The sequence below is a fragment of the Boleophthalmus pectinirostris genome, unplaced genomic scaffold (assembly GCF_026225935.1).
Source record: "Boleophthalmus pectinirostris isolate CB_2022bp ecotype Guang Dong unplaced genomic scaffold, ASM2622593v1 HiC_scaffold_16, whole genome shotgun sequence".
Classification (NCBI taxonomy): domain Eukaryota; kingdom Metazoa; phylum Chordata; class Actinopteri; order Gobiiformes; family Gobiidae; genus Boleophthalmus; species Boleophthalmus pectinirostris.
This window is the reverse complement of record NW_026571095.1, coordinates 25,276,401-25,289,497: the sequence shown is the minus strand read 5'-3', so window position 1 is coordinate 25,289,497 and position 13,097 is coordinate 25,276,401. Positions and strand designations below refer to the sequence as shown.

Here is a 13,097-nt window from a genome sequence, read left to right as displayed (position 1 = left end):
AAAAAATTACAAAATATAAAATATTAACCATTTTATATATATATATATATATATATATATATATATATATATATATATATATATATATATATATATATATATATATATATATATATATATATATATATATATATATATATAATAAAATTAAAACATTGTGTGCTTGCCATGGGAAGACTCATGTGTGTTGGGCGGTTTTGGGTGGAAACCAAGTCAAAACCATCTCGGCTGCTATGGGCGGTGAGCCTCACCTTCCCAGTTTTGATCCTGATTGGTGGGAAAGGCCACTGATTCGGAACAAACTGATTTTATTTATTCAATGCTGTATCTTACCTAAGTATAACCAAGAGGGGTAATTTTTAACCAGTATTGAAACATTCAGCCAAGGCACACAGATAAGTACACTGAAAAAGAGACACAATATTCCATTTGTGAGGCTTTATTTGTTTATCATTTGTCTTAGTTAAGGTTTATAAATTATATTTCTTATGTTTGGTTTGACAAATTAAATTCACCATTTTGATTTCTTCACACTCACAGTTAAAGCAATTTTCACATGATGCTGTATCTGACCCCAAAATCAATTCAATCAATCAGTCTTTATTTATAGAGCCCTATACAAAACACATGGTTACCAAAGTGATTTCCAATAAAATCAACACAAAATATATATTACATATATTTAAAAAATCATTAAACAATTAAATAAAACAAAGTGTCACTTTATTACTGAGTGTTAAAACCTAAAATAAATTTTTAGCCTGAATTTAAACTGCCCCCTGGCATGCACACCAAATCAGTGAGGTCTGTGATGGTGTGCATGCCAGGGGGCAGTTTGTTCCAGGGCCGCTTTTATCACGAAACATTTAAGTAAATCTGCAGGTCATCTCCATAACAGTGAAAGGAGAGCCTGTGCCTCGCAATAATTCACTCCAGTGTCAGCCTGTATAGTGAACATAGCTGGGCCCCAGAATGGAGCCCTGGGGCACTCCACAGAACAGTGAGGCATCTGAGGAGGACAGGTCCCCAGTCCTGACAGAAAATGTTCTATCTAACCCACGTGCAGTGTAACAAAAGGCAACATAATGGTTAAAGCGAGACAACTGAATGGCCTACTGTATCAAAAGCCACTATTAATTCCCACACAACAAGAACCACAGGGTACTTCACATCAACAGACAGAGCAATATCACTGTGCACTTTCAACAGTGCAAACTATGTCGTGATCTCAAGCTAGACTAGATTTTCTTTTGGAGTTGGAGTTGCTTTCAAAGATCAGTTGCAAGTGAATAAAAATTACTTTCTCAAGAACCTTTGAAATAAAAGAGATAGGTCTAAGAGACATAGAGACAGGTCTAAAATTTGATAGAAGATTTGTTTTTTGAGAATGGGTCTCACTACAGGATGTTTAAGAGACTCTTGTCTCCTTAGCTGAGACAAGAGTTAATAAAAACAGCAGCGAGTGGCAAACATCTCCTTCAGCTATCTGAAAATGTCCAGAGTACAGGTTGTATTTCTTATTTGTTTGATCACATCTGTGAGACTGGTTCAAACTGGTCAAACATTGCCGAGCACTAACAGCCTGGACTGGACAGATGTTGAGACAGCTCACTTGTCTCACAAGATACCACTTTGTCAACAAAAAAGTGTAAAAAAAAAAGTCCTCACAGTTGGAAACAGTAGCATCAGTCAAAGAGATGCGTGGATTCACAACAGAGTTAATGGTATTAAATGACACACGGAGGCAGTGACCATTATTGTAATTTCAGCCAGATATTGACATTCAGTCTCTGTTGTAGTTCTTTGTTAGTGAGAAAAGCTGTCCCTAAAGAGCTGTCCCCAGTTGTTGTGCACAATATTTCACTAAGGTGCCACACATTTTATCTGGACCAGGGCTTTTGTTGTTGGAGAGAAATGCCCTTTCAGCACTCCTCTTATCTACTGCAAGATGGTGGCCATCCTGTACGGTAAGACAGGAGGGGTAAAAGCTTTAAGACCCCCTATGGCACAGGTGTCAAACATAAGGCCCGGGGGCCAGATCCGGCCCTCCAAGACCTTTAATCTGGCCCTTGGGTGATTTTCAACTTAAATATTTTAATTAAAATATTGGTAATTTTCTGCGGTGCTTAGCATAGCAGCGTCTCCACTGCCTCTGTACGTGGCTCCTCCCACCAGAGCAGCACAAATGAAGACTTGTCTCGTTCCAAATGCTATTAAAGGACGATCGTTTTGACTGTTGACCGTGACACCCTCATCAACAAAATGTCAAAAATGAGAAAAGTGGACGCCAAGTGCAGGATTTTCCAAGAAAAATTTACTTATTCCTATTTGCATACAAGTTCATGTTAAAACATTGTGTTGAAATTACATTTTTCTTAAAGTTTCAGGTTGTTCATAATAATATAATATTTTGTAAAAGAAAGAGTTCATCAATTTAAAAAGATTTCTGTAATAGATTTTTGTTTCTCTGCACAAATATTTGAACTTATTGTTATTTTTGAGGTATATATTCCATGAGTTTTCTGATCCGGCCCCTTTGGGATCAAAGTAGGTTGGATATGGCCCCCCGACAAAAATGAGTTTGACACCCCTGCCCTATGGCCTCAACAAAATCAAATCTGAGGTAAAAATTGTTAAAAGCATTTGCATCTCCAAATCTGATGTAAAGCCCTTGATAATAATGTCACTGTATTCAGGCTGGTGGACACCCGTAATATCTTTTATGCCTGTCCAAGCTGAACCAAGATTTTTTTTGTGCCAATTTGTTTTCTACTTTGGATTTGAATCTTCGTTTAGCCCTGGCAATCAGTATTTAAACTTTTAATTTGTCTGATTCTATTTCCAGTGGATCATCTGAGTTTAAGAGCACTTTGTTTCCTCATTACACTGTTCCACAGTTTCTGACGTCCAAGGTTTGTTGTTAGGTTAGACTTTGATGGTGTTAGCAGGAACAACCACATTTTCACAACATGTCAATGAATTCTTCAATATTGTCACATAAGTCCTTGAACATTTCCCAATCTGTACAGTCAGCATCCATGTAGACAAGCAATAGAATCCTCAGACCAAAGTTTAACCTCTTTTTTCCAGACCTTCTCTCTTTTAAAGATAGTTTTAGATGTAGGTAGGAGAAGCATGCAGTTATGGTCCAGTCTTCCCTCTCACCTCCAAAGCATGATCCTGGCAAAATGGTCCTGATGTTGTCTTGTAGTTCATCAAGTTTATTCTGCATGTATTGTACATTCCTAAGAATGAAAGATGGGAAGGGAAAGTGTCCAAGTCGCTGTGTTCTAAGCTCAACTCTGATGCCTCCTTTTTCCCTCACTTTCTTTGTTTATTCCTCCTTAACTTTGGGGTGTCTTCGCCACCATCTCTTTGTATCTAGTCCTCCAGTTGGATATTTGGTCGTAATCCAGCTGGCTGACCCTGTACATTCAATTGTAAAAGCACATCCTGAATACTTGATTCTGAAGGCTGTAAGACGTAATAAAAACACCCAGACATACTAAACACATGAAAGATTGGACGCTGAAATTCCCCTCTGCTGGTTGCAGGAGCACACGTGCAGACGGAAATATGAGTGTGTCACAAATTCACACTGACTTTATACCCAATTGTAGAGCACATAACATACCATTACTGAAGAGCTGCTTCAGTCTACAGCAGACCTTGGCATTGTACATCTTCTGGGCCACATATGTCCCTTTGCTGGGCTCTGACCGGCCCGTTTAAGCTAATTTGGAATTACAAAATGAACATATTTTATAATTTTACATCATGCATGGACTAAAGCTGCATTATTTTTATTTGAGAGGTGTTTTGTTAAAATTTAAATAAAATTTTTTTGTAATTTTGATGCTCTCCCAGTCTATGACCTTATTCACAAAATGCGTCCCATTATCACTTCTAATGATTTCTGATATACCCAAGGTGGGAATAATGTCGTTACATGGGGTTTTTGCCACTGTGATTGTATCAGGCTTGGCTGATTCAATCCATTTTGAAAAACATCTATTACTCCTAAACAGTAATAAAATCCATATGTAGGGTCTGAAAGGGGGTAGGTTGGTTGAGGAAACTGGCCTCTCTTAGGCCTAACTTGCAGATTAACCACTGTCTGCAAAATTTTTTTTTTGAGTAGGTATTAAATCCTATTGTATTAAAGTATTGATTTACTAGTGCCACCATCCCTCCTGTTGAGGAAAGACTGGACTTTTTATTGTCTTTAAGTAGACAAAAGTTATTATGTTCAAATTTCCTCGTCTTTGCTACTTTACAACAAACAGTTTCTTATTCATGGAGACTTGGGCTCAACAGCCAAATTGGAGAGATTTGTTAACCTGTTACCACCCGCCTCATTTTGGTGTGTGCACAATGGTAAGACATACCCAAATGTCATAGCTTATTAAAAAGAAAACCTTAGAACCCACATGCTTGTGTGAGGCACCATGTTAAAGCTTAGACCTTCTAGTTTCTGTAGATATGTATATGAAGACTGTGAGTGCTGTTTAACCTACAGTACAGTCAATTAAAATTGAAAAAAAATTGTATTTTTTTGCTTCGAAAAAAAAACCTAAAGGCCTTAGCTTGATCATACTTCATACTAGGCATTTGTGACTCACTACACTCATTGTTCAAGTTGTTGGCAACAACTGTGTAGAATTTCAGATCTCTAGGACAAAGGGTTTTGATGCTGTGAGCCTTTGTGTATACAAAATGACAATTCGGCACAAGATTGCCAAATTTGTGCCAAAATAACAATAATAATAATTGTTATTATTATAATACTAATTCTTCTGAGCTTTAGGCATGTTTTCTCAAGAAAAAAAATCTAAAAGTAACCAAAATTGTCTTCCGACTGGCAGTTCTGCAATCAATGGCACCTGCCACACTGCTCTCTGTGTCTCACTCATGGTCTCTCGGCTGCGCGTATAAACACCGCGTCCGTTTCCAATACTATCTGCATGTCCTACCCACCGTTTGAAAGCTCTGGTGATAGGCTAAAACAATATGTCAATCACTTTCTGGAAGATCCAATGACTGAAGAGATTTCCCGTAAACAAACTGATGACGCGTGCGTAAAGCCAGGAAGTACGTGAGTGCGTTAGCTTCTTCAGCGGCTTGTCCCAGCTAAACCCCGGCAACGACAACAGCGGGGAGGGTCTCATTTTGAAGCTAAGAGTGTGAGGAAAACAAGCGTACCCAAGAGCGGGAGAGAAAGGGAAGTGAGAGCGGGAGAAGAGGCGGAGAAGAGACATAATATTTTCATTCACGGATTCATCCACTCATACGGACGACGATTTTCTGGATTATTCCCCCACATGGAATTATTTTTTGGAAAAACAACTTGATATTCTTTTTCTGTGGATTATTACGGACTTATTGAGTACAACTTTTCATGGATTGAACGCGTTTTGGACCGACAGAACCGGCTCAAAGGTAAGAAACGCGTATCTTATTCTTTGTTTATGATGTGAATTTTTAAGTTATAGCGTTTTGGGCTCGTTGTACGGCATAAAATGAATGATATGGTTGTTTTATTGATAAATTAAGCTTTCAAACGATGTATGGCATGCCAGTAGTGAAAACAATAATGAAGGTGAATATACAGAGTGAACATTTTTTATTGGAAAATCGCCCGCCGGCGGGCGGGTGGATGACTTTATAAAGTCACTTTTTTAAATCTATGTTGCGGCCAAATCCTACTAGACCGCTGAGAGTTGCAGGTAAGGAGAAAGTAAGTGACGCGCTCTCTTGTCTCTGGCGTCTGAGTAATCAAATCCAGTCTTAAGATAAAAATAGTCTTTATTGCTTCTTAATTGGCCAAAATTCATTATTATAAAAATAATCTAAAATCGTAAAAAGACGCCAAGCATGGCGGTCAACAAACTGTGTGCTTCACCAGATTGCAACACCTGTGGAGCACAGGTGGGGTCCTCCCTAATGTAGCCTACCACACGGCCCCCTCTACAGGTGAATCACCTGTAGAGGTGATGCACACACAAGACACATGGCTCCAACAATCTATATTAGTCTTTTGATCTGCCACAATAATGTAATAATGAATTTAAATGAAAATACCTCAAATTGAAGGCTTTTCTCAGCAATTTTTAGGTGAGATTAAGATGAGATCAATTAGATTAATTAATTACAGATCATAATTAATTAATCTCTCCATTTTTTTATCGCATGACAGCACTAATTTATATATATATATATATATATATATATATATATATATATATATATATATATATATATATATATATATATATATATATATATATATATATAAAATACAATTCATATTATGTAAAAAAATAATTGCCCAGGCCTTTTCTACAGTGAACACTAGACACTTTGCTATGACCTGCTCTCAGGACACATAGGACTGTACAAGAGGCCAATGATCACATAAAATCTGCCTTGAGCTTTTATATTTTGGAGTGAGGCACCCCCTTGATGGCAGGCATTACAAACTACTACGACCTGCTCATTCATATTACCACGAACTGTGTTAAAACTAGTGCTGTCATGCGATAAAAAAAATTGAGAGATTAATTAATTATGATCTGTAATTAATTAATCTCATTTTAATCTCACCTAAAAATTGCTGAGAAAAGCTTCAATTTGAGGTATTTTCATTTAAATTCATTATTACTTTATTGTGGCAGATCAAAAGACTGATATAGAACAAAAAAAGTGACTTTATAAAGTCATTTATTGTTTAACAAATCTCTCCAAATTGGCTGTTGAGCCCAAGTCTCCATGAATAAGAAACTGTTTGCTGTAAAGTAGCAAAGATGAGGAAATCTGAACATAATAACTTTTGTCTACTTAAAGACAATAAAAAGTCCAGTCTTTCCTTAACCATATTAAAAATATTATTGATAGAGAAATGCTTTATATATGAGATCACTGGTTTTACATGACGTTTACATCGCTCTTACTGCGCGCGTTTTGTGTGGGTTTCCGGCAATGAGTGGAATTACCGAAATAAAAAAATGTATAAATGTGTTTTTGTGTGTGTGTGTTGTTGTCCCAACAACACATAAAAACAGGTTTTATAATAAAGCAACTCGCATACAGAAACACTAAAGTTAGAGATAAAAAATGAGATTAACGCGATTAAAAAACATAACACGCTAAATATGACTGTAATTAATTAATCGCAATTAACGCGATAATTTGACAACCCTAATTAAACCCCCCATGTCTGGTCATATTAGCACCTGTCTTAGCTATGCTAGTGCTAACTGTGGGACCATCACATCATACATAGTCAAACAGCTTTGTCCTCTTGGATGTTGGTTTTGTTTGGGCTCTCTATGTCTAAATGGTTCCTTTCTATCAAGATTGTACATAATCAAGGGTTTATTTATGGGATATTTTCAGCAGCCTAAACAGAGCTAACTTAGGCATGTCTTGTAGCTACACTGGACCAAACCTAAAGTCTGGAGACAGATTTTCATTTCTCTGTTGCAACATCATTGTAATAAAGAAGAAAAATGGAAATGTAAGTACTAGTTGCTCGAGCGCTACCTGTAGCTGTCTTCCCCCTTCCAAGTAGCAGAATATTTAGGAATTATGTTGTGCTGAATAATTCAAGTTTGATTAGTCGTTCATATTGTAAATGTACATATCATATGCCAAACTTTGCGCATTATTAAATGGATAATAGTTTATGTTATAAAGGTATTTAACTGTCACTCGTCTAGATGCTATTTCTTGCAACTGATAACAGGCGTAGCTCTATGACACTTTGATTTAATAAAAATAGCTCCCCAGGGAAAAAAGTTGGTTGACTGCTAGTTAATAATGTATAATCTCCCCATTTAATATCACCTTTTAGTTTGTCTTTTGATAGTTTGGAAACTTCGATGAGAACCATGCAGGTGGTTTATCTTACATAAATATTAGAAGTGTTTTTATTGGCTGAATGGAATCCGGACGGTACAAATAAATATGAGCCCAAGTGTGCAGCTGATCCGGTGTCTTTTCTTCTTCACTGGACCAGTGGGTAAAGGCAGGATGAAGTGGCTGCTTTTGGTGGCTCTTTTTGGGCTGAGTGTGGCCCAACACAACCCTCACCTTAAGAGTGGACGCACCTCCATCGTGCACCTGTTCGAGTGGAGGTGGGCTGATATTGCAGCGGAGTGTGAGCGCTTCCTTGGTCCCAATGGCTTCGGAGGCGTTCAGGTGAGTTTCCATTTTTCACATATAAATATTATGTTAAATTATTTCACAAAACATTTGATATTTATTACAATTAAACCATACCATTAGTATTAGGAATTATAAAGTGTGGAGTAAGACGGTCCAGGCTACACGTTATTGCAGATTGTACAGTACAAGAGTGTCAAGTGTAAGAGTGGAGATGGAAATTGGGCTGGTGTTGGTCAAAGAAGCAGAGGACCAATGCATTTGTACCAGTTGGTAGGTGACCACGGTTCGAGATTTTTATAATTTTTATCACAGAAAACCACAAACACTGCATAGTTTTGAAGTAAAATTCAAAACCGAAAATGTAATACTCCACAAAAAAAGAGCTGTTTTACAATAGTGCGGATTGGAAAAAGAATGAAATAGAGTCATGCAGTTAAATTAGAAGTTGAAGAATTTGCCAAATGTAGTTGAGATGTAAAGTAAGAAAAGAAAGAGGTTCTGGACTGACTCTGAAGTGATCCAGAGTATTCATCGAGGTGAAAAAGTGATTGGGGCAGAAGGGGAGTAGAAGAGAAGCTGTGGTATTGCATATGGAAGTCTGGAGTTGGCGATAACTTATTCAGACTAATGCAGGGTATTTATAATGGTTTTAAGGCAGTGGTGAGGTATGGTAGGTCTGACAAAGGATTAGAAGTTGTTAAGTAGATGTGCATCTAAGATCGGCAGTGGGCCCCTTCTTGTTTGCTGGTAAAAAATAACAGGTAAAAAGATGAGTATGGAGCGAGATTACTAGAATTGCAGGTTTATTTTGGAATTGAGTGACTTGTTCACACACACAACTACATAAAAGTGCTACTTCACTAGTGTAACATAACTTAAAATAAACAATATATTTTAGACTCACTAAAGTTTAGATATTGCAATGAAAGTGCTATCCATGGCACACAGCACCTTTTCCAATTCTCCTGAGCTATTCAGATTTCCAACTCTCCGCTCATTTTCTCCTGTCAGATTTCTCCTCCCAGTGAGCACATTATCTTGAGCAACCCCTGGAGGCCCTGGTATCAGCGCTACCAGCCAATTGGCTACAAACTCTGCTCCCGATCAGGAAGTGAGACCGAGCTTCGTGACATGATCACCAGATGCAACAATGTTGGGGTAAATTAAATGATTTAAAGTCCAGATCTTATTTGTTTGTTTATTATAGTCAGATATAATATATTAATATTAAAACAGGAAAAAAATGAATTATTGAAAAAGCTAGAAAGTGTAACAAAAGTGGACACATTTTACATCTCTCTTTATAGGTGAACATCTACGTAGATGTTGTGATTAACCACATGTGCGGCTCTGGAGGCGGAGAGGGCACCCACTCCTCCTGTGGGAGCTGGTTCAGTGCTCCCCGTGAAGACTTCCCCAGTGTTCCCTACTCCAGCTTGGACTTCAACGACAACAAGTGCCACACAAGCAATGGTGAAATTCAGAACTACAACGACCCCAACCAGGTAACAACATCAACCTTACCATGTAGTGAACATCGTTTTGAATACCAGATTGTGCATGGTCTCCCTGTATCTTCAATGGTTGTAATTGTATGTTTCCCACAGGTCCGTAACTGCCGTCTGGTGGGTCTGCTGGACCTTGCTCTGGAGAAGGACTATGTCAGGGGTAAAGTGGCGGAGTACATGAATAAGCTTGTTGACATGGGCGTGGCTGGGTTCAGAGTGGATGCCTGTAAACACATGTGGCCTGGAGACCTGCAGAATGTGTACGGACGCCTCCACAACCTCAACACCAAGTGGTTCTCCAGTGGATCCAGACCTTTCATCTACCAGGAGGTACTTATCTCCTCTCTACTCACATAGGAATGACTCTGTGGGATAAGGACACCTAATCTTGCATAAACATATATCTGTCCGGCCTGCATTAAAATTGTGTAAAATGGTGGTGGAGGTTTAACTTTGCAAAACATTTTATAGAAATTAATGGTTAAGGATGTTACTTTCGAAAGTTGTGGGAATTAGCACACAGATTGCAAGATGAAGTTTATCTTACTTACCAATATAAATAAAGCAAGACATTGCATAGAAACTCTTGTATTTGACTACCACCCCTTTTGGTTTGGAGTTAACAATAATGAACAAACATTTTCCTTGTAGGTTATTGATCTGGGCGGAGAGGCCATCTCTGCCAGCGAGTATTTCCACTTGGGCCGAGTCACAGAGTTCAAATATGGTGCCAAACTGGGAAATGTGATCAGGAAGTGGAACGGAGAGAAACTCAGCTACACCAGGTATGTAATTTACCATGAAAATAATAGACCATCAGTGTTTGGCCTACAAAAAGTCAATGATGAAAAAAAGTGTATGTTCATGTATTTATTAAAAACTTTTAAATAAACAGTTTTTCTACATAAACCTGCTTCCTTGTTGTCTTGTGGTCAGGAACTGGGGAGAGGGCTGGGGTTTCATGCCCAACGGAGATGCTCTTGTGTTTGTGGATAACCATGACAACCAGAGAGGACATGGAGCGGGCGGAGCTTCCATTGTCACCTTCTGGGATCCTCGTCTCTACAAGATGGCCACCGCTTACATGCTGGCCCACCCCTATGGCGTCACAAGGGTCATGTCCAGCTACAGATGGGATCGTAACTTTGTCAATGGAAAGGTCTGTCTCTCTCCCTGAATACCTTCTGTACACATTAGTATAACTACCTAGAACGCAGATGGAACCTTATCATTTTGAAGTAATGCCTTGTAAACAAATTGCACCTGCTGAAATGCATGTGTTTTTTTCAAATAGGATCAGAATGACTGGATTGGACCTCCCAGCTACAGTGACGGATCCACCAAACCTGTTACCATCAACGCTGACCAGACCTGTGGAAATGGCTGGGTGTGTGAGCACAGATGGAGGCAGATCAAGTAAGTGTATATCAGAGGCCTCAGAGTTTGAGAGATCTGTGTAGTTTCTTTGTTGTTCCTAGTACTGCATTTTTCTGGACTGAGATGTCTGATGTTATTCCTGGGATCTGCTGTAACCACTCCTCCAGTTTGGGGATTACAGCCCCTTCAATCACCACGAGCACATATATATATAACATAAATAATATTCTTACTGGTCACTAATATTTAATAAGGCAAGGCAAAGCAAGTTTCTTTGTATAGTACAATTTGTACACAAAGTAATTCAAAGTGCTGAATATGAAACACATTAAAATGTTAATATGCTATGAGTTAGTGTTATCTCTCTCTCTCAGGAACATGGTGAAATTCCGTAATGTGGTGAATGGACAGCCTCACTCAAACTGGTGGGACAACCAGAGCAACCAGGTCGCCTTTGGACGTGGCAACCGCGGATTCATCATCTTCAACAATGATGACTGGTGAGACCTCCATATTTCATGGAGCAGTATGGTCGTGGTTTTGAACAGATCTATTGTGCGTATGCGTAGTTCTTTTCATTAAGCACAAAAACTAAATGTGTGGCCAAAGAATCATTAAACACACAAACGTCACAGTATTCATTTATTTGAATTTCAATAGTGGATTTCCCCATGAAACACCTTTATCCCCCCTTCTCTTCACACTTCCTACATCTGACTTTGTTTATGTTGTTGACTGAACAAAAATATAAAACCATCTATGATTTTGCACGTAAAGGTATTGACTAAATACATCTGAAAGCAACGAAATTATGGTGGACTTAATCAAGCTGTACTCATCTACTTACCTGTACATTTTTTTTAAAATCTCCAGCAACAAAATGCTCTAGGCTTGACGTTGAAGTTATTGTATTCTACTCTAATGTGCCTTGTGATACTTTCAGGGCCCTTGACGTGACCCTGCAAACTGGCATGCCCGGAGGAACATACTGTGACGTGATTTCGGGTCAGAAGGAGAACGGCAGGTGCACAGGCAAACAGATCCAGGTGGGATCAGATGGACGCGCCAACTTCAAAATCAGCAACCAGGATGAAGACCCGTTTGTGGCCATTCACGCCGAGTCCAAGCTGTGAACGACATCGTGTTTTCACCCACATAATCTCACATAACCTAATATCACATAATCTTTTTGAACATTAACATGTCCAGAGATGTATAGCCCAAAGCAATAGTCATATTGAAGCCACATTATCTATTGTCAATTTGTTTGTAAATGTGATTAATCGAATAAAGCATCCCTATACAAGACATTGTTTACTTTCTTGAACATTTTCAGTGTAAATCACACATTGACACTGTAAATTAACACTGTAAATACTGTAGTAACACTTAATAATAACTACACCTCCATTTGCCTTAATAAAACAAAAAGGAAGACTTAAGAAAAATGTATTAATTCCTAATGACCGAATACTTCATTAAGAATTCAGGTTTTATAACTACTTAATTAATAGCCAAACACTAACTTCTTACTTAACTTTCTAATCCTGACCTTACAAGTCTTTTTTTTACCTTGGGTCATTTAGGGTTTTGCTGTGTGGACAGTTAAATTATAGGGTCAGACCCCACCTCCTCCTCTTGAAACATATACAAATATTGTGTTTCACAACCATGAGATAAGTCTCAAGTAAAGACCTGAGTACTACACTGGGCCTATGCAACGTGTAGTAGTATGCGCAAAATAATTACATTGTAAAAGGTTTAAACAAACTAAGAAAGTAATCTTGCATGATGTCAGTGTTTTAAACTCCTCAAAGATTCATTATTTCAGAAATGTTACACTAACCTCTGTTCAATAATCTCTGGAAAGACCCATGTGGCAACTTCAGGTGTACAGTGTATTTATTTAAAAAATGAACTGAATAGAAACTTTTAAACTTAAAATCCCCTGTGCACTCATTTTACATTCTTTGATTCCAGTTTCAAACAGAGTAGACAGAGATGACTTTACTGTCACCAGTAAAGGTCACCACTGTAAAAACAGGA

The 13,097-nt window shown here is 38.2% G+C and overlaps 1 protein-coding gene across 1 annotated transcript; it reads left to right on the top strand.

Annotated features, from left to right (window-relative positions):
• Window positions 1-8,002: 8,002 nt before the first annotated feature.
• LOC110164165 (alpha-amylase-like) lies at window positions 8,003-12,346 on the top strand. Its single transcript, XM_055151666.1, has 9 exons — window positions 8,003-8,199; window positions 9,178-9,324; window positions 9,474-9,671; window positions 9,774-10,004; window positions 10,326-10,459; window positions 10,611-10,833; window positions 10,969-11,090; window positions 11,426-11,551; window positions 11,995-12,346. The coding sequence occupies exons 1-9, from the start codon at window positions 8,032-8,034 to the stop codon at window positions 12,182-12,184; spliced, it is 1,539 nt and encodes a 512-aa protein (XP_055007641.1). The 5' UTR covers window positions 8,003-8,031; the 3' UTR covers window positions 12,185-12,346.
• Window positions 12,347-13,097: the final 751 nt, after the last annotated feature.